General features: G+C 43.3%; 1 protein-coding gene and 1 long non-coding RNA gene across 2 annotated transcripts in view; one reads left to right on the forward strand and one right to left on the reverse strand.

The window, feature by feature from the left end:
- Positions 1-27,842, forward strand: part of LOC140125675 (uncharacterized) — a 65,915-nt gene that overhangs the window by 16,312 nt on the left and 21,761 nt on the right. The window lies entirely within an intron of this gene.
- On the reverse strand, positions 32-27,783 carry LOC140125842 (uncharacterized). Its single transcript, XM_072144718.1, has 5 exons — positions 27,697-27,783; positions 1,629-1,706; positions 1,486-1,545; positions 1,023-1,390; positions 32-476 (listed from the first exon to the last, which is right to left on the reverse strand). The coding sequence occupies exons 1-5, from the start codon at positions 27,781-27,783 to the stop codon at positions 278-280; spliced, it is 792 nt and encodes a 263-aa protein (XP_072000819.1). The 3' UTR covers positions 32-277.

Below are 27,842 nucleotides of genomic sequence, written 5' to 3' on the forward strand. Positions count from 1 at the left end.
GGAGACCATATCAACTAACCTACTTGGGACGATCGTACAGGATTTGCTATATGTTATGTTTGTTCCTGTTAATTGTTTTGTTAAACTGTTAAAAAAAAATTTTTCATCCACATGTACATGACTATTTGTGTTTTTTGGTCTCTTCAATTTTTAAAAAAAATGAAATACGATTTTGTTTATTATGCAAAATAACTTTATAACTTACACAAGAATACAAACAATATACATAACAACATTGTTCAAAATAGTGCAACTTGAAGTGTTTTCAGTAATCCGATTAGAAGTTCAAATTGGTGGGCAGGTCTCCAAACACATAATCAGGAAACCATTTAAATCCAGTATATGTGGCATTGGGGTCTGGATAAATATCTCTAATTTTATTCACCACACAAGATGGTAAAGGTATCCTATTTCCTTGTCCAAGAAATCCATAAACCAGATTGGTAACCTTGACATAACAGGCCCAACGTAAAAATCTGTGGAAAGATTAATGAAAATATTTATATTGCTTTCATTGGACCTAAAACCCTAAATTATCTACTACAGTATTAGCGCAGAAATAAGACAGTGCCTTATATTTATTTTTGCGCTTGCATAGGCACTAGGTCTTATTATCTGGGAATGTCTTAAATTCCCATTAACAAGAATACACATTTATTGTTGATCAAAAAATCTACTTCTAAAGCATCCTAAAATAACTATACAAACTCTGAATTTCATGCTGTATTCCTTATGACGCCATTTCTATTGTAACCATTGGCCCCAATCTCTCATGTTTAGTAATCCCACTTTCCTTCAATGATTCCTTTTTGTCCGACTAGCTTCTTGTATTTGCAGCGCAAAAGTCAGTGAAATCAGCATAAGCGTAAATGGGGGAGAATAAATCACAGCTGTTTTCAGGCATAAGAGATGTGATAAAGTTGGTACAATATTGAAAAAAATATAAATATAACCTATGAATAAGTAACAAGAAGCTAAAGGGCAACTAATGTTTTGAAATAGCATGTACTTGATTTACTTACCTATTTTCCTGTCGCTCAAACTGGCGTTGAGTCACGCGTAAGGAGAACTGTAGCAGTTCGATAAGAAAATCTCTAGAATAAATCCTTGAGGTAAAGTCAGGATGCTGAGTAACGCAGGTAATATTGTGGCGCAGTCTATCCATTGCCTGAAATTCACAGCAACAGATGCTTTCCTCAACTGTAGTCATCTTCTTGCAACTGCCACATTTGCACCACTGATTATTTTGTAGCCTGCCCTCTGTGTCCTCCATTAGTTGGGGACGTTCCTCGTCAGGACCCCACTGAGGGTCGTCCTGAAAACACCACGGGTTAAGACGATTCTCCTCATCAATAGGCTCTCTTAAGCGTTGCAATAGGGCTTGGAAACTCTAGAAAGAAAAATGGAGAATAGCTGTGAATTATGATGATATATTTGAGTTGCATTGCTATGTACATAAGAAATAAAAAACACCCTCATACTTACCACTGGGTTGGTACTCACAGCTGCAGTAGCACCATCTGCTGATTCATCTTCTGAGCTTTCCTAAAGTAGAGAATAAATCTTTTTCATTTACCATTTCTAAAAAAAAAAGCATGCAAAGAGTGTAAAATTGTAAAGAGACTAACCTCTTGATTTTGTTCGAATTCAACATCAGACTCTGGAAGCACAACTTCTTCATAAAGTAAGTCATCTACTTCATGGGCCTAAGAGGATGAATATAGAGTAATATATATATATTATATAGAAAAAATCAGGGGCATAAGTACAGTAGTAGTAGCCATAGCAGCTGCTATGGGGCCAGCTGTGTCATGGGCCCCAGCATCTGGCCTGGCACATGGTCTTGCTGCGGCAGGGTACCACCAGGTCGTTCCGCAGATGCGACTAGCCAGTGGTGGCTGCCAAGGTAGTAATGCAGGAGACAATCTGTACCCGAGGTGATGGCAGGAGAATAGCACAGGAAGGCACAGTAGGACACTAGGAATCGCAGGAGCTGGAACATGGATCAGGAATACAGGAACGGAGGAACGCAGGTCGGAGGAACGGACTGGCACACAGGAACGCAGGTACAGAGGAACGGACTGGCACACAGGAACGCAGGTACAGAGGAACGGACTGGCACACAGGAACGCAGGTACAGAGGAACGGACTGGCACACAGGAACGCAGGTACAGAGGAACGGACTGGCACACCGGAACGCATGTACAGAGGAACGGACTGGCACACCCGAACGCAGGTACAGAGGAACGAACTGGCACACCGGAACGCAGGTACAGAGGAACGGACTGGCACACCGGAACGCAGGTACAGAGGAACGGACTGGCACACAGGAACGCATGTACAGAGGAACGGACTGGCACACAGGAACGCAGGATACACAGGAATGGACTGGCACACGGGAACGCAGGATACACAGGAGCGGCCTGGCACACAGGAACGCAGGATACACAGGAACGGACTGGCACACAGGAACGCAGGATACACAAGAACGGACTGGCACACAGGAACGCAGGATACACAAGAACGGACTGGCACACAGGAACGCAGGATACACAGGAACGGACTGGCACATGGGAACGCAGGATAAATAGGGGAGCTTTCTCTTCAGGAGAAGGCTTGAAGATCCGACAAGGGTCACAGGAAAGGGCAGGAATTTATATGAGACCAGCTACAATTATCCTAGGAGACGGACTTGGCATGATCAAAAGACTATTGCGGTGCCAGGGACAGAATGCATCATATCATGGAAGATGATTTCTGCTTCACAAAATGTTGCAGAGGCAGCACTAGAATGATTAGAGTGTCAGCTCTTCTACAAATGCATCAGATATTGAATTCTGTCCCCGTTAGTGCATTTAGCACTTTACACTGCACTTTTCACGTTCTGTCCCTTGATAAATAGAATATACATATACATAATTTGATAAAAACAGCAGATTGATATACAATACCTAGATATAAATATATAGGAGTCATCAAGACTCCTCTTACATAGATGTGTAGTAGGATGCATATCATATAGCATAGAACTAAGAGATAAAGCCCTGCAGTTACAGATACTAATTTATAGTATAGTATTACAGTATCATTCATAACACTTTGCTATCATTACCATTATTTTATTGTGTGAGGGATCTATTGCCTTTGCCTTGAAAATCTGACTGACACTTTGCTGAGGAGAGAGGCAGTAGCTGGACAGGATGGAATATTCTCTGTGCACTGTGTAGGAAACAGGAAGGTGTAGTGGGCGGGATGCAGCAGAGCCTGGAAGGTGTAGTGGGTGGGGTTGCCAGCACCGTGTAGGCTGGAATGGGTGGATACATTCCCTGCTGTGTTTACAGTACAATGCACTGTGGGGAGTGTAGTTTCTGCAGCACAAAAAACGTCCATACAGGAAGCTGAGATTGTAAACATTTGCAGGCTGATGTGTAACCCCATATGCAGGGGGGATTCAAAGTTTGAATAAAGGTAAGGCATGGTCATTAGGGTGATGATTGATGACTACTGGGAACATCTGGTGAATTTTTATAGTCCCGGATAACCCCTTTAAGCTACCCATGTTGGTACAGCAGCGGAGTCCAGCCACTGCTTCATACGTCATGTAGCTGGAAAGCTCATTATTGACACAGTCAAAAAACTATTACTATTAACAATTATTACTATTAACCTTTATACAGTTCTGAGTAGAAAGGGACACCTTTTAACAATATGAATAATAACCTGAATACCAGGGAGGATGTTTTCCTTGACAAAGGGACGCACCATATATTATATTAAATTATATAAAGACTGTCACAGGTACTCCCGCGATCCGAGACAGGGACCCGTGTCTCTTCGTGTGCCCCCAGAGCCCGGTGCTTCTTACCTTCCTTGGCTCCAGTGGCGATCTCCGCTGCTCCCGTGGCTCAGCCTGCGCGTCCCTGTCTCCAAGGGCATGCGCGTGCCGGCTCGCTAAGATTTAAAGGGCCACTGCGCCGATAATTGCCACTGGCCCGATATAAATTCCTGCCCCTTCCTGTGTTCCTTGTCGGATCTTCAAGCCATCCCCTGAAGAGAAAGCTCCCTATGTATCCTGCGGTTCTGTGGGCCAGTCCGTTCCTGTCCGCTCCTGTGTATCCTGCGTACCTGTTTGCCAGTCCATCACTGTGTATCCTGCGTTCCTGTGTGCCAGTCCGTTCCTGTGTGCCAGTACTATTCAGTGTATCCTGCGTTCCTGTGTGCCAGTCCGTTCCTGTGTGCCAGTCCTATTCAGTGTATCCTGCGTTCCTGTGTGCCAGTCCATTCCTGTGAATCCTGCATTCCTGTGTGCCAATCCGTTCCTGTGTTCCTGATTCATGTGCCAGCTCCTGCGATTCCTGACGGGAGTCCTAGTATGCCTTCCTGTGCTATTTTCCTACTACCTTGGCAGTCACAGCGGGCTAGTCGAACCTGTGGAACGACCTGGTGGTATCCCTCCACAGCAAGACCATCCCGCTTTGCGGCGGGCTCTGGTGAAGACTGGGTGCCACTTAGACTCCGGTCCCAGGTGTCGGCTAGTACCATCTCCCGCGGTGGTCCAGAGGGTCCACAGACTCCCAGCTCTGATAAAGACTACTTATTAAAGTATTATTATTATTCACCTGCTCTGGTGTCTATTGTTTATTATCTTGTCCATATTATATTTTATTATTTGTTGCCGTGGTCTGTATTGTTGATTATTATTGTCTGAATGCAGTATTTGTTTGCTGGGGTGATATGTATTGCTATACTATGGTATTTGTCATTTCTGAGGTGGCATTTGTTGTTGCATCTAGGGTGCTAGTTACTAGTTGATGGTTGAAATTGAGTAATATGGCAATGCAGCCCTTGGACCAAAAAAGGTTGCGGACTCCTGTCTTAAAGGGAACCGGTCACCAACCTTTACTCCATTAAACTAACAGCCCACTCATGTGAAAATGAGGAGAAAACTTTTTTCCTAGATTAGTCAGACTCAGGCTGCATGGAGAATATCAATGTAGATGCATTTTTCTTGTGTTCTATGCTATCTAGAACCATGATTCTGGCCTAACATTAAAGCAAATCTGTCACCAGGAATGTGATTTTTAACTGGTGATAGGTTCCAATAGCCTGTGTCCATGCTGATTTTAAAAATGGCTGTGACAGCATTCTTAATTATTTCAGTACTTTATAATAGTTTACTGAAGTAAGGAATAAGCCACCTGCACCACAGCTCTCTAGCGCGAAACGGCCCATCACCTTGCCACGCAGTGCATCTTGCCTTACATTACCTGTCTCCCTGCCAGCAGCATGTGGTGAGTCCCTGGACCGGCGTGTGGAAGGGAAGCAGCAGCCTGTGTTTGCCTATGTCAACCTCCTCTCCACACTCATGCAGCTCCCTCCCCACTTCCTGTCATGTGCACTGAACAGGAAGGGGAGGGAGGGGGGTGGTGTGGAGCAGAGGAAGAATGTATGAATGTATGTATGAGATACAGACACACAAATATAGATTGCTGCAGCTGTCTCCTACCCTGGGACTTACCACAAACTGCTGGCAGGGAGCCAGGTAATGTAAAATAAACTATTATAAACTACTGAAATGATTAAGAATGCTAACTTATGCATTTTTAAAATAAGCATAGGGTATGCTAATACCAGCTAAAAATCACATTCTTTTCTGTCAGACTTTGCACATTCTTTTTAGTGCAAACTGCTTGCACAGGTATTAAAGAAGTTTATGTACCACAAATGTGGGATTTTCGGTGCGCAGTCGGACAGCACACCCCAGGTTAAAGGTGCCCCAAGCCTGAATGTTATCTCGACTTCCTTTACCTCACCTCAAGAGGAGGCGTGGGATCTTGAGGTGTGAGTCCATAGTACCTCATCAGACTTAAATCTAGGTGAGAATAAAAAAATAAAATGTTTTTCCACTTTTTTCCTCCATCCACAGACCTCGTAGAAAGGTCAATTTGGGACTCCAAACCACCGGTCCATAAGGACCTGTAGTTGTTTTAGGGTCCAAATCGACCCGACAGGTCTTCTTTAAACATCCCTTGACATGATGTCCATGGGTGTCAAGCTGGTCTGTTACAGATCTTCTATACAATTTGATAGAGAAAGTTTACACATGCAGATAGACTATTCATTATTCTGGCAGTATGAAGGTTTATGATATATTCTAACCCTGTAACAACTGACTTCTTCAGATCATTTGTTGTTTATTTGTCAATCCAAGCTTTATTAGTTTTTTTTCTACCTTTCATGACGGTATATTACAAGTCTTTTTGTGTTCATTTGTACTGCTGAGTTTTCCATAGCTTGATAAAAAGTTACTATTAAATCCTCCTTTTATTCCGCATCGGTTCACAGAGGCAGCGGAGGGGTTTGGCCTGATCATGGACGCCACACTACTGAAACGCTAGCAATCGGCAACAAGCAATGGTGTTCTGTATTATTTGCATGTAAACAATGTGATGCTCATTCCTGATTGCATGCGTTTCATATGAGATCTGGTCACTAGGGTTGCATTTGTATTGTGTTACAAAATGCTATTGAAATGCAGCGTGTGAACATAGTCAAAGTGAACCAAATTAGTGACAATGCATAGAGAAAGCTAACGTGAAGATGCAGTATCACACAGGGGAAAAAGCAAACATTTCATTTTATTATTATTTTTAGATTACTATATTTACTACTCCTGAGCATGTTTCGATCCATCTGTGTGCACCTTCCTGCTACATAATGACCTCCATTCAGATTGGTCTCTACATTACAGCAGGACACCTACCTTTATTTCAAGGTCTTTCTAATCCTTCAAGTAACTTATCATAAGGAGGAACCCACTATTTCTATACTGAACACAGTTCCATTGTCTTAAAGGGCATGCTGTTTAGGTCCAGAACACATTGGCAGTAAAACAGTTAAATGTTGTTGAAGCCTGAATTATCATTATGTTAATTTGGAAGCACATAACTGATTTGTGGCAGGATCATCAGTTGATTGAATACACTTCTTTCCCCTGTTTCTTATCAAACGTGACTACAATTTCATATCTGCATCTGGAAACAGTTCATTCCAATTCACTGCTGAGCAAATGGGATTTTAAAACCTGCATCTAGCATTGAAAGAGTTAACCGCAGGCATGAGGCCGAGCTGGATTTCTGTTACTTTGTAATATGAGTTCTTCATAATAATAATATAAAAGAATTATGTTTGGAACTTGTTCTGGTGGATACTGTTTATCGCTGAATCCATGATTCACAAGAGTGTAGGAGTGTCATGGAATATCTATGTAGCACCTACGGAATGGGAGTTATCATGGTTGCTAGGAAACAATGGTAGCATTGTATTATAACTTCAAAAATACTATCCCCCCACCCCCACTTCTCCTCTCTTCATTATCACAGATGATTTCATCGAGGGACCTACTAGCAAGTGATTCTTTTATATCACAAAATATACATACTGTTTAACCACCGTTTTATCTGTAGACTACGTATTCCAGGTTGGATATTATATTCAAATAGTTATTTTATGAAATATATAGTAAAAGTAGATGTTTTATGTGAAACCTAACAATGTTGGCGAAGATTTCTGCTATAGTCCCGCTGGTTTTTAAAATGCGACAAGCGTCAACGCCCTGCCAGCCCTACATCCCAACATTCCCAAAGTGGCGCACAGAGCAGAGAGGCACCAGAACTGGTAGGGAAGGGGGGGGGGGTTCATGGCATGATTAATCTCCCCCAACGATTCCAGATTGTGCTTAAATAAAACTGTGGAGTACATTTACTAAGAACAGTGCAGTCTGTACTATGTACAAAATCATGAGACATTATCATGGCCGGGAAAGGCAGGAGGTCAGGACCGGCAGTGGAGGAGCGGAGTCAGGAATGGAACCAGGGTCACAACGGGAAGTCCCAATAAACGCAGAGGACATAGGGAACAACTTTCTCTAAGGCTATGAGGCACAAAGATCCGGCAGGGGTACCAGGAAGGGGCTGGCTATTTAACAGAATTGGCAGCCGGCCAGTGCCTTTAAATTCTACAGAGCCACCGCTGAAATCCGGAGAGGTAAGCAAGGCAGGAGGGGAAAACCATGGCACACAGGTGGGTCTGCGACCCGAGATAATGATCTGATTGCATGTTCTTTATAATACTCTGCAATACTGAGGTAATGTGACGAAGCCTTCCTGGTGCCTGCTATAGCCTGAAACTCATGCTGTAGTAGGCGCACGCCTATGGGTAAACTGAAGTGTTGGAGGAGGTGAATACATTAGCATAAACCATATACACAGTAACCCTTACCTCTATTTACTTGGCCACTAGCGGTATATAATCCTGGTATATAATCACTTCCTTCTATACCTCCCCTCATCCATCCCAATGCAGTATCACTCAATGATTCTTTCTTTCAAGTTTACTTTTCTGCCTGCATATTGACAATCTACGTGACCAGACCAGCCGCTATGTATTGTTATATTTGTTGCCGTTGCATTTACCTTTGGTACCGTCGGTGGCAGGGTAAATAAAATGTGGATAACAAGTAAAAATTTGCGAGAGTAATTTTCCTTTCATAACCCATTTGCTATTATGCTACTCTAAGCTCCTATACCAGTTATAATGTTCACATGATTTAATAAATCCTCAAGCCAACAGTAATATAATTATTATATAGTGGATATTGGGGCACATTGTGCAGACAGCAAAAGCTATTTATGAGCAGAATATGCCCTGCCCGACCATAGTCAGAAGATTGACGTTCGGATCCGGGGACAAGTTGGAAATACATCTGGGAAACACTGTATTTTTATTGATAACAGTGAATTAGAGAATGTGTTATTTTGTTATCCTGAATTTAATCATCTTGTCTTCATGCGAATGCACCTTTAAGGTTATTTGGCATGTCATTGTGCGCTGAGTCTGACTTGTGACTGGTATATGGGGGTTTGCAAACATTGGTACATCACAGTGTCATTAAGGCTCAGATTAAGGTACATGGGACATAGTGGTTAACTACGAGGCAATGAGACTAATGAAAGGAGGTATTGTGTCTCACGGGAAATGGTGTAGTTGGAAATTTCTCTCTAGCCCTCACCATTCCTAAGCAGTCATCATTATTTTCAGGTTGCATCAAAGGGGTTGTCCGGGATGGGACTTTTTTCAAGGGGGGTCTTAAAATAACATAGCACCTATACTAACCTCTCTCTGACACTCCTGTTCACTGTGGCACCGTCTGTCTCCACTGGTGATGCACTGCAAGTCCCCATTACAGCTGCTAGCTGCATGTCAGTGTGATGCAGCACACTGGATCGGAGTGTCGGAGAGTTTAGGTTTTTGGTGAGTTTAGGTTTTTATTATTTTTAGACTCCATTAGACATATACATAAAATCATCTCCATCCCAAAGCCTTTTAAGGCATTGAGACTGGCACAGAGTGCATTGAAGGAACTGCAATTGTCATAAGCCACTATAATTTCCTATGAAAAAGTAAAAACAGTTATGATACTTATCATGTGATGAGGAAAAACACAAAAAATGGATAGTTAAGGCTTAAAACAGGATGGTCCCTAAGGGGTTAAGAGCCAATGCTCATTTTAGCTAACCATTGACATGCTAGCAATGACTGGAAAGAAAGTGGGTGTTCCATAAGAACATATTGAAGAGGTAGATCCACATGAAGGTGTTTAAAATCTTTGTACTAAAATAACTTTCATGTATGAACGGTCATATTTCATAATAAAAGTCTCAGGCAGATCTTTGTCCTTCACCTGTTAATATTGAAAATGCATTTACTTTAACCTAAAGTTAATGAAAATAGATGTTTTTCCTGGGACATATTGAACAATTGACGATCGTTTGATAGACAACTTCTCATTCAAACCTTGTTCAGTCATGTACTAACTTTAATTAAATTTGCTTGGCCACCCTAAAGGGAATGGGGCTTATTTACTAAGGGTCTGCGGATCACACTTTCATTTGATTTTGACGTTTTCGGGTTTTGCACGGCTGTGACAGGTATTTTACAGGGCATTGTGACGCACGCAATGGGATTTTGGCACAGCTGCGCTGGCTTTCATCCTACAGAAATCGTGGGGTGCTGTCGGACGATCCAACTGATTCAGACTGAGCGGGGGAACTTAACTTTTACATTGTGTCGCAATCCTTTGCACTTACATGCACCAGGAAGAAGACGGTGAACTCCGGCGGACCTGAGTGGGGAAGTGACTCTTTTTTTAAATTAAGATTTTCTAAAGCATCTGTGCTACAAATAAAAAAACATGTCCATGGGTCCAATGAAATAAATGTGTAAATGTGCCATCAGTTAAAAGACGAAAGTAACATTTGTGTGCATGTAGCCTAAGGGCCTATTCATATAGTCGCTACCATTGTGTGTCCATTAGAAACTTATCTGTTTTGTGGTTTCAATTATTTTTCACAAGCATATGGGATCCATTGTCTCATGTCTGCATAAATGGCATAACACCTGGTTCCCCAGACCATGCAGGGAAAAAACTGCACATCAGTATGCTATCTGTAAAGGTGGATAGTTACTGAGAAAGAATATGGATGTGTGATTAAGTCTTATAGAAATGAAGGGAGAAATTGGCTTTTGGTTCATTGATAACAGGTATTTGTTTATTGGTGAGTTTGTTTAGTGGCAATGTGACTTTGCTGGGGATCCGATTGATTGTATAAGGACATCAATTAAGCAAAAAGTAAGCATTTTGACTCAACATCTTTAATCATAGAAGGGAAAAGTCCCAAAAGCTTTGGAACATCACTTAATATTCTCAGTTTACAGCTATGTATTTCACTGTAGGACTGGGTTTTTAACATTAGTTGCTGATTAAAGGTGAGATCTTTTAATTCAGGAAAGGAAGAATTATTGATACTAGAAGGTTTTTGACTTTATTATACAAGGAATCATATTTATATAACCCATTTGAATCTTCTGCATGTAATCTTTGTTACTGGGTTTGCTTTATGAGTGTTTCATAGAAGACTAAGGGCAGTGAATGAACAGCCTGTAACATTTGGCCTTCTTAACTACAGTCTGTGAGAGTACATCCGAAGAATACGCAATTACTCCTGTGACAAGTAGTTCGGGAAAAGGAGCAACCATCTTTCAGAGTTTCAGCGGCATCAACAGCAGGGAGATTCTGTGCACACGCCAATCCTCCTGCCAAGATTAACTACCCGATTTTAGAGTCATGACATTGATCAATAGGCTTGTTTACTGCGTCTTGAGGTCAGATGCGACTAAGCAGTGATATATTCATTTATATCATTTAATGCTGACATAATACAGCGTATATCTTTGTAGTTATCATCAATTAACCTATGCCACCTTCGCCATAGAAGATAAATCAGATTCACTGGCAATAGACTATTGTTTCCGCACTGGGAGAATTTGCAAAGCTTTATGTAAATATGATTTAATACAAACATATTATGTCAACATCTTTAATCATCTAAGTCAGAATTTATTATGTATAATTAATGTGATGCATAAAAGAGAAGACCAGGGCAAAGTGAATTTACCTGAAGCCTACAATTCTGATAAACTGGTATCTCCTCCACAGATAAAATTTAATGAATGCTCATAGGGCAGCATATTATATATATATATTTATAATATATACACCAGGGGTGTTGTTAGCTATGTAAAAGATCTGGGGCAAGGGCCGCAATGTACAGCTACCAAATTCTCAGTAGTGTCCACCTACATGCACAACCACCACATGCACTTGATCAACCAACACTAACAGTACTAATAATATGAAATCCTGAAATCCCTGTTACCAAACCTGTTACATCAGTGGCTACAGGTGACGTGTCCTCGGATTGTAGTTGTTCTCTACCTTATCCTTAAACCCAGCTTAATGGCTTCTCTTCCAGCCACATGTTTTCCCTGTGGAGTTTAGCAGTTTCTCATTATACCCTCTATCTTGGTCCCTTAAAGGAAATCTACCACTAACTTAATCAAAATTAAACCGAACATACTCACTTATTATCCTCTTCATCCTGATACCGGCAGTGGTCTTCTTCAAGCTTGACACAAAAGGATCATCTTAAAAATAGACTACGGAGTGTGGGAACGAGATATCTGGTGCTTCTGTCTGCTCATTAGTCATTGCTCCTGCTTGATGCCATGTTGGAGAGGGAGGTATCACACAGGAGGCATGGATTCACACCTCTTGCATGATGTCAGCTCCACCTCCAGCATGGATCAAGATGAAGAGGACAATAGGTAAGTATGTTTGATTTAATTTAGATTGAAGATTGAGGATCTCATTACAAGAGAAACTAAGAAAGGCTAAGATTTAGATGGCTAAATGGTGCTTCCATTTGACAGGACAACCCAGATGAATGCCACTGTTTGCTTGTTGTATATATTCCCCATAAATAGAAATTAGGTAAAGTATATGGAATCTTTACAAACATCTAATTTGTATGTGCAGCTATAATACTGTCTCACTTAGTTGTGGTACTTCTTTTTCTTGCTCAGGAAGTGAGGCAAGGCAACACTTTACAGTAAACATGATATGATGTTTTAAGGAAAGCATTTCATTAAGGTTTTGTTGGTGTTAGGGACAAGGACTGGTGTAAATGGAAACTTCTAAACATACTACAGGTGGCAGAAATCTTCTAAGTTTGCTGAGTCAGTAAATAACTGAGTATGCTGAAGGTTACAGAACTAAACTCCTACACGGTTGGCTCATGACCACCAGGGTAGGCAAAGAGATAAGACACTTTCAAGAAAAATATTTCTTAATTACAATTAAAGAAAACAAAGTCAATCTTAGAAACTTAAGCACGTGTCTAAGCATTTTCTTAAATAGAACACTTAGGAAGAGCTAAGACATTTTTAATGTCTAGAAAAGTACCTAACACGTTGGTGTGTTACAAATGGAGTCAAATTATGTGTCAGTACTCTCTGAATGGATTTGATCCGCACCTTGGTTGTGTTATGTAGGGTCTGGGAACAAATAGACAAATGCTAAGATCCTATAGGACAATGCAGTACAATACAGTACAATGCAGTACAGTACTGATAGTCCGAGAAACTGGCAAAAATCAAAGATACCAGAATACAGAAGACAGTATCAACACTAGCCAGCTCAGTACAAGAGTTTAGCAGGCACAGACTCCATGAAACCTGTTATAAGACGTCAGAACCTCGGTCCAAGGGATGATTTGATGAGTTCTCTGACATCATACAGGGCAGAAATGAGAGTGGGGAGAGATTCTGTCACAGTGAATTAAAGTGAATTAATTGTTTGTAAACCATGAACAGAGTTCACTAGAGATAGATGAGTCTGGTGGAAATCAATCAAGTCTGTTAGGGAAGGAATACCCTAGTATCCAGATGTGCAAGGAAAGAATGGAACAAAATGACACTTAGGCCCCTTCCACACTGGCGAGTGTGATGCGATGAACTCGCATCACACTCGCAACGCAAGCTGCCGGGAACGCACGGCCCGAACCCTGCACCGCGGGAGTGAACTGACATGCTGAGTTCACTCCCGCGGTGCAGCGTTCGGGCCGTGCGTTCCCGGCAGCTTGCGTTGCGAGTGTGATGCGAGTTCATCGCATCACACTCGCAAGTGTGGAAGGGGCCTTATCAGTGCATCTTCAGCTGTACTTTTAAACAAGCCTAATAAACCAGAGACACTTATTCATTGATCCAGGCACTGTGGCTGTGGTAATCTAATAATATTTGTTATGGGAATGTGTGTACAAATAGTCCTATGAGTCCAGTCACCCGAATATTTGGTTTTTATACAGGTGCCAGCTATTAACCGATCAGAATGGAATTCTAAAACTAAAGAAGTGATGCTTATGAGATTTATCAGAAATGTCTCAGAGCAGAAAGGTTCTAGTTGCGCATGGAAACCAATCAGAGTTTGGGCAACTAGAACAGTTCTGCTCTCAAACAATTCTGATAAATCTCCCTTCATGGTCCTGCTTGTGTTTACCTCCTAAACCCAAAAATGACCTCTCACTATTGACTACAGAGATAACCTGTCACTGATTGGCTAAGTAGTGAGATGGTCAGCAGATCCCTATTGTGGGATCGAGAGGCTGAAGTACACTTTTACCAAATATTATATTGCAACAACACATATTATTGCTTCCTCTAGGAGCTCCAGGTGACAGACATCACAATTTATTTTCTTACTTCATTGTACCAGCAAACTTCACGTATGATATATTTATGGAAGAGGGAAATGCGATAACACTCTTTACATTTTGCAAATAAACTTGTCTGAGCATATGTTCCCCACAGTAAATTTCCACTTGTCATGAAATAATATGGAGCCAGGAAGTTAGCAGCTGCTTCTTGAACACATGCTTCTGCTGAATTTGTCGACAATATGAAAATCTGGGTTTGGAGCCTGAAAAAGAAGTATCAGCTTGTCAACTAATTTGTATAAAAAAAAATCCAAAATTTGGTAATTCTATGGATCAGTGAGATCCAGCTAAAGGGAAGTTAATAAGTATTTGCAATAAGACTGATTCATGAGAAACAAGGTGGTGATATGGAAAGCAGATAGTTTGCTGTACTGGAAGGTTACAATGGGATTCGCACCAAATAAAGCCACTTCTTCAGGAAGAAAGTAGCAATTAGTTTTAGAATCTGTATCTGGTTATAAACTTATAGAAGTGTCTATGGACCTCACAACATGTAAAGAACTGATTACAAATGTCAATTTAAAAGCTCATCCAGCTTGTGTTCTTAATATAGGAGGACTGGGAGGTCTATTCTCCAATGGAGAATATGATAAAGACGTTGTGTCCTTTGCAAATATTTCCCTGGATAATGGAGTGAGGACTCCCAGTTCTTTAATATCAGTAAGGTATTATTTGTTCTTTTGCTTTTGGTGGTTGAATCCTAATCTTGTAATAGTTTTACTTACAATTCCTGTATATGACTTTATTGGTAATTTACAGTACCTACATGCACAGTTACAACCTGTTGTAAAGCCGAAATGTAGCAGAAAACCACATATAGAGACACAAGACATTCAATACTATGAGACAGACCTCTGTTTTTATTATATATGATTCACACATATGGTGACACATGTGGACACACACTAAGGAACACAAGTATAGCTAAATTGACATGTGGATAAAGACATAGGAAGAGCAACTGGAAATGAAGAAACCCAATGACCTCCACCAGAACATAACCTCAAGAAAGACTGACTGACATGTACACATGACCGACACACTCTGCACGTGTTGTGTTTTCACTGCCACCTTGATGATATTAATGGTCCTTTGGGTGTCACCCAAGTGATGTTATTTGGGAGGAATGTATATTAAAGGACCCAGAAAATTATATCTTATTTTATTGGGTATAAGACAATTTGATATAGCTAGCTTCGGACTATAAATTGCTTTGTCCAAATATATTCATGAGAAAGTAGAAAGTGAAGTTTAATGGTTCTCCAATTATATTCATGCATTTTTCTGTTTGACTTGCAAGACTCACGGCTTAAACAATGCTGAATATTTGAATAAAAAGCAATCTATAAATAATAGAATTAATACACCCATAACCCCAAACCTCTCAGACATCTGTGCTATTTCTGTGGTGCTACGGATTCTCTCCTAGTGATCAAAAGCTTGCACAGTGGGGACTTTCTAATGAGATCAGTCAATCAGTCTTATACATTTTCATGGAGATACTTTTATTAAAACATCTCTGGTTTAAAGTGCAGTCACAGAAAATCACATTTTTGCTCTCTTTGCACTTTTACTCATTACATGGTTTACAATCCATTAAATGAATGTGAGAATCAACAAATCCCCTGGGGTGTTTCCCCTCTTCCCACCCCTCCAAACTTCTCATCCTTTTCCTTGTGTGAATGTCATGTTGTATGTCCTCGTGACCCCCTTTTGGAAAGTGTATGTTCCTTGTAGTTAACTTTTGGATTGTTATCTGTGTTAGCCTGGAATAAAACATTGGCATACTTGCTATTCTTATGATTGATATTGTGAATCACCTGACTCTCTGGAAATCTTGCACATGCACAGCCCTTATTCAAACAGCAGCATAAACCAGCTTGCATGTGCAGCAGGGGGTGGGAAGGAGTGGGTGGAAACCATAGCGCCCTAGAGGCGTGAAGGAGCGCCGGACAGCCTGTGTGTGACGTGCACAGCAGATTGCGGCACTAATTAGCATATTTTTAATGTTGACTTTCTATTCGGTGATGCAGGCATATAAAGCCTAATAAAGATATTCTATTAAAAATAAGAAACACCCAACCTTTAAGTACTTTTAGTATATATGTATGTATGTATATATATATATATATATATATATATATATATATATATATATATATCATAGGAAACCAAATAGTACAGGAAACTTGATCAACCTCTGCAGTGTGCAGTAACAGAATTGTGTCGCATAGTGTAGATTGAAAATTCAACATTGTGGCGCAGCAAACTAGACCAACTAAAAGGAGGTGCAAAGTACGAGTCACCCGTCTTATACTGCACTGTGGGCCTCATGGTGGCTGCTACCCCTGTAGTTACACCCATGGACACTTGGTTAAACAGGATGTTTATATAGACAGACAGTGGTATATCTCCCCTAATACAAATAGGAATGTATTGGGTAATGTGGAGTATAATATGTGAGACCTTCACTCCCCCAACATCATATCTTTAATCATTAGTCAATCAGCCAATCCCAACATAATTGGGACTCAATTAGGGGCGACAGGAGACATATATGTAATGTATATACCCAGTTAAACAGATTCTATGTGGTGATTTGATAATGTAAGGCTGTCTCCACCTTTGTGTTTGAGGCTCCGTGAGATGCAGTAATTATTGTATATTTTACATGTTTTACAATTATTATAGTTGTACTAGGCATAAGTAGAATTGGTATCTAGTAGTAATACAGCCTGAGGTTACAAGTGGCATGGATTAATAGGACTCCAGAGAGCGCACTGCTTTTCATGTGCCCTATTTTGCACCTTAAATCTTTGGTTAGGCATAAAAATCAGCTATTAGTAGCAGAAATTCGGTAGATAAGCTGACAACTATTGGTGTTATCGACCTACGGCTTTGAGTGATCACGAATAACAGCAATTGTCAAATTGAACATTGACACTAAAGCAATTCTGCATTGCCTTAGGTAAATACTTCACAATATAGGTCAAACAGTGGAGATGTGTTTGCACTGTATTTACTTGTTTTACTGAATAGAAAATACATTTATAGATATTTTTTACTGCGGAGAAGAGTGGGATGTAAACAGGAGCAGGAAATATAATAAATCATCTGGAGTTACAGATATATCTTGAACAGCTATGTGGCAGAATGATATCTCAATGGCCAGAATATTAAGTCTAAAATTAACCAATAATTAAAAACACATTGCATATTTATTCAGTTACACAGTTTTTGCAATTATGAAACAAAAAGAATTTTAACATATACAGTGTCCCATGTTTAATTAAAATGTACAGTGTCTTTCAAATTTAAATATTGTGCCTGTCATGATTTATTGCTATAGTGATTTACATATATCCTTCACCAGGAGAAAGCTTAGTATATAAATATAGCACTAACATGGAGTTCAATACATAAATACAGTGCTAGAACAGAGCTTCATATAGAAACTCAGCACCAATTCCCATTCCCTATTTGCATATATACAGTTTCTAAAATGATTTTACATATGTACAGAGCAGTGTAAAGACATCATAAAAATCCCTACAAGTATATAGGTATCCAGGGCACTGCCCCCAGTACATAGGTAGCCAGCACATTGCCCCCCAGGTATAATGGTAGCCAACACGCTGGCCCTAGTATATAGGTATCCAGCACACTGCCTACAATATAGGGGTAGACAGCACACTGCAGCCCCCTAGTATATAGGTATCCAACATACTGCAGCCTCCCTATCTCCCTGTATATAGGTAGCCAGCACCCAGCAGCCCCACAATTCACCCAGTATATAGGTATCTAGCACACTGCCCCAGCAAATAAAAAAATAAACTAAGTACTCACCTTCCAGCAGCTGATATTCTCACCTCTTCTATCTCACCTCCTTGCGCTCTGCTAGCACACACACTATGGGGCACATTTACTTACCCGGTCCAGTCGCGATCCAGCGGTGGGTTCTCCGGCGCTGATTCGGGTTCTGCTGGGATTCACTAAGGTCCGTGCGCCGATATTCACCAGGTGTCGCTGCTGCGCCGAGGTCCGCTGGAGTTCACCTGCTTTTTTCTGGTGTATGTGAGTGCTTGATCTTGCGACACAAATGGCTTTTTAAATTCTGCTGTTTTTCCGAATCCTTCGGGTTGTCCGGTGACCAAGCCCCCCGATTTCTGCCGCGCGAAAGTCGGCGCGATTGCGCCAAAAATCGATCGCGTGCGCCACAATTACGTGAAATACAGCGCAAAGAGGAAATATTCGGGAAAAACCCGACGGATTCGCGGCTGCGGACCCTTAGTAAATGTGCCCCTATGACTTTCGCGGGGTGCACTTGGTTGTGTTTCTGCTGAAGATAGAAGAATATTTGCCGCAGGGATCAGCGTAAGGTGGTTTATTTTTTAATTATTTTATTGGGAAAGTGGGCCTGGTGGAAAAAACAGACCTGAGTACCACTTCTCCTTCTCTGTATACAGAAACTGTGCAGTACTATTTCTCCTTCTTCGTATACAGAGACAGTGCAGTACCACTTCTCCTTCTCCATATACAGACACTGTGCAGTACAACTCTTCCTTCTCCGTATACAGACACTGTGCAGTACAACTCCTCCTTCTCCGTATACAGACACTGTGCAGTACCACTTCTCCGTATACAGACACTGTGCAGTACAACTCCTCCTTCTCCGTATACAGACACTGTGCAGTACAACTCCTCCTTCTCCGTATACAGACACTGTGCAGTACCACTTCTCCTTCCTGTAAGAAATACACTATGCAGTACCACTTCTCCTTCTCTGTATAAAGACACTGTGCAGTACCACTCCTCCTTCTCGGTATACGGACACTGGGGCACTGGGTCCGTTGTCCGGCGATCATGGGCTCCAGCTCGATTCATTAAGATTGTGCGCCCGCTATCTTGCATGTGTCACTTCCCCGCTCAGGTCCACTGGAGTTCAAATTCTTCTTCCTGATGCATGTAACTGTACGGCTTGCGACACAAATGAAAATGTTAAATCCCGCGCTCAGTCCGTATCGCGTGCACCAGAATCTGCTTTCAAATGCGGTGCTAAGCGGTAATCGGCTGAATATCCCACGTTTGGGGTAAGTCCCGGCGAGTTGCTTGTCCATGGAAGAGGCCCATGAGTGTGTTGTGGAAGCCTAGGACGAGCTATGCCCTGAGGGGCTTCTTTACAGCACTGTTTGGCGATGACCGGGAAAACCACCCTCACCCTAGCTGAGCTCAAGGAAGTGGTCCCGACCAGACTTGTTGGTAAGTCCCGGTGAGGTACTTACTGCGTCAGGACAGGTGGCATAGGTTCAAGGTCCAACTAGAGAGAATTATACATGCAACATCCCCCACTGGGATGCCCCACTCTGTAGTACCACTTCTCCTTCTCGATATACAGACACTGTGCAGTACCACTTCTCCTTCTTGGTTTACAGTCCCTGTGCAGTACCACTTCTCTTTCCTGTATAAAGACACTGTGCAAAACCACTCCCCCTTCTCTTATACAGACACCGTGCAGTGCCACTTCTCCTTCCTGTATCAAGACACTGTGGATTACCACTTCTCCATCTCGGTATACAGACCCTGTGCAGTACAACTTCTCTCCTTCTTTGTACACAGACACTGTGCTGTACCACTCCTCCTTCTCTGTACACAGACACTGTGCAGTACCACTCCTTCTTCGCCGTATACAGACACTGTGCAGTACTGCTCCTCCTTCTCTATATACAGACACTGTGCAGTACTACTCCTCCTTCTCTGTACACAGTCATTGTGCAGTACCACTCCTCCTTCTCTGTATACAGACACTATGCAGTACCACTCCTCCTTCTAAGTACACAGACACTGTGCAGTTCAATTCCTCCTTTTCTGTACACAGACACTGTGCAGTACCACTCCTCCTTCTCTGTATACAAACACTGTGCAGTACCACTCCTCCTTCTAAGTACACAGACACTGTGCAGTTCAATTCCTCCTTTCTGTACACAGACATTGTGCAGTACTACTCCTCCTTCTCTGTACACAGACATTGTGCAGTACCACTTCTCCTTCTCTGTATACAGACACTATGCAGTGCCACTCCTCCTTCTCTGTATACAGACACTGTGCAGTACCACTCCTCCTTCTCTGTATACAGACACTATGCAGTGCCACTCCTCCTTCTCTGTATACAGACACTGTGCAGTACCACTCCTCCTTCTAAGTACACAGACACTGTGCAGTTCAATTCCTCCTTTTCTGTACACAGACACTGTGCAGTACCACTGCTCCTTCTCTGTAAACAGACACTGTGCAGTACCACTCCTCCTTCTATGTATGCAGACACTGTGCAGTGCCACTTCTCCTTCTCTGTATACAGACACTGTGCAGCACCACTCCTCCTTCTAGGTACTGTGACACAGTCAGGGGTTTGTTGCTGGATGGGAGGTATTATCCTCTCAGCTTGTGTTGCTCAGAGTAATGCAGCAAGCTGAAATCAAGCACCGGACCAAACTTCAAGCACCGGTCCAAACCGGGTTTTCAGGGTGTTCCAGCTAACAAAGCTGAGCTGGAAGTGTGCACAAGAGAGTGGAGTGAGCTCTAGTCTCAGAGGGAGAAGCTTGTTCCAAGAGCAAACACGTGTCCTGTCTATGGAGGACAGGTTGGCTGTTTTGGACTTTAAATGGACTAAGTGCTATGCAGCAGCTTCTGCAAGGTGTGAACATACACCAACAATTTGGACTATTTGTGAAGACCCTGCTACTGGGTGAGAAGGCCAAGCCTGGTCTGTATGTTTATGTTTTAAACAAGCATGAAGACAATGCTGGATTTTTGTTCCATTTGTTTTGTGGTGTGAATAAACACTGAACCGAACTGAGAACTGTCTCTTTCCCTCTGTCTGCGACCGCTACCTAGCTTATACCTGAGCAATACCCCACAATTGGTGGCTTGGAGCGGGCAAAACGCAGTGAGGGTGGTGCAAAACCGGAGTTCTTTTTTTTTTTTTTTTTTTTTTTTTTTTTTTTCCTGGGCACCATTGCATGTCGTGGATTAAACCTGCAAAGTTTCAGCTAGCATCACCGGACAAGATGGAGGAGCTGATTAAACAACTTGTGCAAGCTAATGTTCAACAGCAGATGGCACACTCTGAGGCTATGCAGGCCCAGCAACAGACTAACGACTTACTGCTACAACAAATAAAGGCGCTGCGTGAGACTCCAACAGTGGTGACCCAGCTACAGCCTGCGGCCAGAGAGAGAGTCCGAACTGCGCTGAGAAAGCTGACAGCGGAGGATGACGTAGAGGCCTTCCTGGCGGTGTTCGAGAGAACGGCAGAGCGTGAGGGGCTGCAGCCTGACCAGTGGGCTGAAGTGGTGGCCCCGTTCCTGACTGGCGATGCGTTAAAGGCATATTTTGACCTCACTCAGGAGGATGCCCTGGACTACAAGAAGTTGAAAGGTGAGATCCTGGCACGCATGGGGGTCAATGTTTATGTGCGGGCCCAACGTGTATATCAGTGGGGGTTTGTGGAATCCCGAGCTGCCAGGTCTCAAGCTTATGACCTACTGCACCTGGTAAAAAGGTGGCTTCAGCCTGAGACTTTAACCCCAGCCCAAATAGTGGAGAGGGTGGTGCTAGACCGTTTTGTGCGCACTCTGCCGGTTGCCATTCAGCGCTGGGTAGGTCAAGGTGACCCAGGTAATTTAGACCAGCTGGTTGGTCTGGTGGAACGTTACATAGCCACCCAGGACTTTGTGCGGGACTGTACCCCTACACGTAAGCCACCCCGTCCCTCACCCCCACTTGCAGTGACTGAGGAAAAGCCCCGACCTTCTGCTGGGAGTAGCTCCCCAACGATGTCCAAACAACGTTCCACAAAGATTCGTGAGGTCCCCACACTCCGCTGTTGGCGCTGTCATGTCCTGGGACATGTGGCTGCAAATTGCCCCTTGACCTCCGAACCTATGGACTGTGGGTACGCTCGCCGTACTTCCTTCTATGCACGGCCTGTATGTACCGCTGACGTCCTGGATGCAGATAGGGCACCTCCCATGTGCCCAGTGTCCGTTGATGGGTGCAGGGCTAATGCACTACTTGACTCAGGGAGCCTAGTGACCATAGTACGGGATACCCTGGCGCTACCCTCTCAGTTCACTAGTCGCAAGGTTCGAGTATTGTGTATTCATGGAGACTTAAAAGATTATCCAACCGCACTGGTGGTCATAAAAACACCTGCTGGGAGGAAAGTCCACGAGGTGGCAGTAGCATCAAATCTGCCCTATGACCTAATTATAGGAAGAGACTTTCCATTATTCTCTGCACTATGGCCATCGTTACTGCATGTCAGTCCCCAGGGGTCAGGGAGAGCAATAGCTGAAGGTCATGTTCCAGACCTAGAACCAGAACCTTGGGAACCCGAGGCGGAAGGGCCAGCGGTAGGGGTGACCGCCACTTCGGTGGATGATGGGGAGACACTACCAATGAATGTAATGGTTGGGGAAGTAGAGGACTTGCCGCCAGGCCCTGAATTGTCAGACTTAAACGTCTCTGGTGACAATTTTGGTACGGCGCAACTCCGGGACCAGACTCTGTCCCGAGCCTGGGGGAATGTGTTAATGGTTGAAGGTGAGCCACAACAACCAGGAGCTGAGGCAGTTTTTCCTCGTTTTGTGGTTCACCATAATTTACTGTATCGGGTCACCCAACTACGGGGTGAGAATGTTGAACAATTAATAGTGCCTCAGGCATATCGTAGGATGGTACTGGATCTTGCTCACCAACATGTTTTAGGTGGACACCTTGGGCCGCAGAAAACCCAGGACCGTATACTGCAGCGATTTTACTGGCCCAGTGTGTTCAAAGAGGTGGAAGAGTTTTGTAAGTCCTGTCCGACCTGTCAAATAACTAGCCCCCAGCAGCACTTCCGCAGTCCCCTAGTACCCCTCCCAATTATCGAGGTACCTTTTGAGAGAATTGCCATGGACCTTGTGGGTCCAGTACCTAAATCTGCTAGGGGTCACCAACATATTTTAGTTGTCCTTGACTACGCAACCCGGTATCCAGAAGCAGTGCCACTGCGTCATACCTCTGCCAAACTTATAGCTAAGGAGTTAATGGAGATGTTTTCAAGGGTTGGGATACCTAAGGAGATTCTGACAGACCAGGGGACTCCCTTCATGTCGAAGGTCATGAAGGAACTCTGCAAGTTGCTGGGGATTAAACAGTTAAGGACTTCAGTTTACCACCCCCAAACAGACGGCCTGGTGGAGAGATTTAATCAAACTTTGAAAAATATGCTGAAAAGAGCAGTGTCCAAGGATGGAAGGGACTGGGATCTGCTTCTGCCCTATCTTATGTTCGCAGTGCGAGAGGTGCCCCAGGCCTCTACTGGGTTCTCGCCCTTTGAATTACTATATGGCAGACATCCCCGAGGTTTGCTGGACGTGGCCAAAGAGGCATGGGAGCAACAGCCCACTCCGCATAAGAGTGTCATTGAATATGTCACTAAGATGCAGGAGCGGATGGAGACAGTGTTGCCCCTTGTCAGGGAACATATGGAGGCGGCTCAGCGAGCCCAGAGTCAGGTCTACAATAGAGTAGCTAAGGTACGGAGCTTTAACCCAGGAGACAGAGTCTTGGTTTTAGTACCAACGGTAGACAGTAAGTTCCTCGCAAGGTGGCAAGGCCCTTACGAAATTCTGGAAAAAGTAAGCAATGTAAATTACAAGGTACATCAGCCAGGGCGGCGGAAGCCAGAGCAGGTCTACCATGTCAATTTGCTAAAGCCTTGGAGAGATAGGGAGACCTGCGTTGGGAGCACCCCGCAGCCGGTATGTTTAGGGGAAGGGAAACCAGTACCTCCAACTGTTCCCGGGGAAGCGGCTGCCACAGTGCGCATTGCTGACAGCCTTTCCCCTAAACAGGCTCAAGAGGCCAAGGAGTTCATTAGTCGGAACACGGACGTGTTCTCTGACCTCCCTGGACGTACTTCCGTAATCCAACATGACATTGTCACGGAGCCCCAGGCAAAAGTCCGGCTAAAGCCGTACCGGGTGCCCGAAGCTCGGCGACAAGCCATCACTGAGGAAGTACAGTTGATGCTGCGGCTGGACGTAATTGAAGAGTCAAGAAGTGAGTGGGCAAGCCCAATAGTTTTGATACCCAAACCAGATGGGACGCTACGTTTCTGTAACGATTTTCGTAAACTGAACGAAGTGTCCAAATTTGATGCTTATCCCATGCCCCGGGTGGACGAGCTAATTGAGCGCTTAGGACAGGCCAGGTATTTTTCTACCTTGGACCTCACTAAAGGGTACTGGCAAGTGCCCTTGACGGAGGCTGCCAAGGAGAAAACTGCCTTTATCACACCTGAGGGACTATTTCAGTATAAAGTGTTACCCTTTGGCCTGCATGGCGCCCCGGCCACGTTCCAGCGTTTAATGGACATTGTGCTTCGTCCACATCGGCGTTACGCGTCAGCGTACCTCGATGATATTGTCATTTTCAGTGCTGACTGGGAGAGTCATCTGGCAAAAGTGCAGGCTGTAGTAGACTCCCTCCGTAGGGCCGGGCTAACTGCTAACCCAAAGAAATGTGCCATAGGGCTAGAGGAGGCACGGTACTTAGGCTATATCATTGGGCGTGGAGTCATCAAACCCCAGATGAATAAGGTAGAGGCAATACGGAGTTGGCCACGGCCTGTCACCACCAGGCAAATAAAGTCATTCCTGGGGATGGTGGGGTATTATATGAGATTTATTCCCCATTTTGCTACTGTAGCGGCTCCATTGACAGGGCTCCTGAAGGGACGTAAGACAGTGATGGTTCGCTGGAATGACCAAGCGGAGAAGGCTTTTTCCGCTTTGAAGTCGGCCTTGTGCGGGTCACCAGTCCTGGTGACACCCGACTTCAAGAGGGAGTTTGTAGTACAGACCGATGCCTCTGAAGTGGGCCTCGGTGCTGTACTATCTCAGGAAATTAATGGGGAAGAGCATCCTGTTGGGTTCCTGAGTCGCAAGCTCACCCCAGCCGAAACCAGGTACAGTATAGTGGAGAGGGAGTGCCTAGCCATCAAGTGGGCACTCGAGTCTCTCCGCTATTATCTGTTGGGGAGGAAGTTCCGACTGGTGACTGACCATTCACCTCTCAAGTGGATGAGCCAGGCCAAGGAGAGGAATGCTCGGGTCACCAGATGGTTCTTGTCTCTACAGAACTTCAAATTCACAGTGGAACACAGAGCAGGCCGGCTACAGGGGAATGCAGATGCCCTGTCCCGGGTGCACTGTCTGGCGAGTGTTCATCCCCTCAAGGTTGAACAAAGGGAGGGGGTATGTGACACAGTCAGGGGTTTGTTGCTGGATGGGAGGTATTATCCTCTCAGCTTGTGTTGCTCAGAGTAATGCAGCAAGCTGAAATCAAGCACCGGACCAAACTTCAAGCACCGGTCCAAACCGGGTTTTCAGGGTGTTCCAGCTAACAAAGCTGAGCTGGAAGTGTGCACAAGAGAGTGGAGTGAGCTCTAGTCTCAGAGGGAGAAGCTTGTTCCAAGAGCAAACACGTGTCCTGTCTATGGAGGACAGGTTGGCTGTTTTGGACTTTAAATGGACTAAGTGCTATGCAGCAGCTTCTGCAAGGTGTGAACATACACCAACAATTTGGACTATTTGTGAAGACCCTGCTACTGGGTGAGAAGGCCAAGCCTGGTCTGTATGTTTATGTTTTAAACAAGCATGAAGACAATGCTGGATTTTTGTTCCATTTGTTTTGTGGTGTGAATAAACACTGAACCGAACTGAGAACTGTCTCTTTCCCTCTGTCTGCGACCGCTACCTAGCTTATACCTGAGCAATACCCCACAGTACACAGACACTGTGCAGTACCACTCCTCCTTCTCTGCATACAGACACCGTGCAGTACCACTCCTCCTTCTAGGTACACAGACACTGTGCAGTACCACTGCCCTTTCTCTGTATACAGACACCGTGCAGTACCACTCCTCCTTTTCTGTATATAGACAATATGCAGTACCACTTCTCCTTTTCTGTATAGACACTACACAGTACCTTATGTAGCCCTGTGTAGACATAACTAAAGTAAATAAAATAAACAATCATTCATTTTTCATTTTAAAATGCCAAGGACTCTCATTATAACAAAAGGGTTTGTGTCCAAAAAAAAAAAAAAATAGAACGTTAATGAGAATATCCATGAGGGGTCTGCCCTACGTTGGAATAAGGAATTTTAGGTCTTCAAATCTTTAGTTCCCTTTTCCTACTTTAAGTGGACTGTGCCTGCTGTATGTAGACAGTCTACAACACTACTATTGTTTTTTTAGTAGCATTTTAATGTACAGTAGTATCATAAGAAAAATAAAGTATATTTTATGGTGTTAACTATCAGTACAAAATAATAAACATATATTATTGTGTCATTATTTGTTTACCAAAATCTATGTCAAAATATAAAAAACAAGCATGTCAAAGGTAAACCCTATCCACACATACCTTGTAGAATCCCTTTAAGTAGCAATACCTCACAAGAGCTTACAATCTATGATGAGAAAGGTGGATACATGAGGTAAATGTGCTTGTATACAGTATTTTTCAGACTATAAGGCGCACCATATTATAAGGCGCACCATCAATAAATGCCTGCTAAAATGTCTAGGTTCATATATAAGGCACACTGGACTATAAGGAGCACCTGATTATAAGGATGAATGACCAGCAGGTGGAAGACTTGTGCACAGGGCTCACAATCTAAACAACCTACCAGTATGTTTTGGAGTGTGGGAGGAAACCCACGCAAACACAGAAAGAACATACAAACTCTTTGCAGATATTGACCGGGGTGGGACTCAAACCCAGGACTCAAGGGCTACAAGGCAGATGTGGTACCCACTCAGCCACTGTGCTGCCCATTGAAAGGAAGAAGTTGCTGAAAAATGTAATAGGTCTGCCGGAAGTGATGGGTTTTACGGGTATGTTGGAAACTTTGAAAGTTGCATATTAGTTTGGTAGTTTGGGATAGTGCAATCCAGGATCAGGGTGGTAGACTGAGACAGGGAAGATGCTGTAGGAATGGACAGCACCTTGGAGAGCTTTGTGGATGATTAGTTTACTTTGTATTCAGACTGTGATGGGCAACCAGGGCAATGACTGGTGGCATCTGCATAGGGTCTGGTGTGAAAAATGAGTCTGATTAGTAGAGTTACAGCAGTTGAGATAAGAGTGAACCAGAGCAACAATTAGGGTTTCTGGATAGAGTTTATACCTGTATACGGGTTGTAAGTCATTTTTTCAACATTATAGAAAAGGGCATATGTACCCATCCCGAAGTGTCAGTCACTGTCTGGAACTATGTGTTCTCTGCTGAATGTAAAATACATTGGCAACGTTTAACAATTCAATATTCCTCTGTAAGCCTAAGCATTTGATTAATGCAAATCCATCTGTCATGTAGTGATTGTTCTTCCATATTACTTGGTAATATTTTATAAATTACTGTAGTTCAACTTCAGAGAAATATGCATTTGTTAAAATAACAGGACCTGATTGGCTGTTTTATTGCTATCCACTTTCTCAGAGATCTGGGCATTATTTGGAAAAAGCTCATACGCTGTCTTGGCCAGGGGCATAGCTAGAGATTGGGGCACAACTGAAGTTTAAATTCAGGTTTCCAAGCATGAATCAGTAC

Source organism: Engystomops pustulosus, chromosome 4 (assembly GCF_040894005.1).
Source record: "Engystomops pustulosus chromosome 4, aEngPut4.maternal, whole genome shotgun sequence".
Classification (NCBI taxonomy): Eukaryota; Metazoa; Chordata; class Amphibia; order Anura; family Leptodactylidae; genus Engystomops; species Engystomops pustulosus.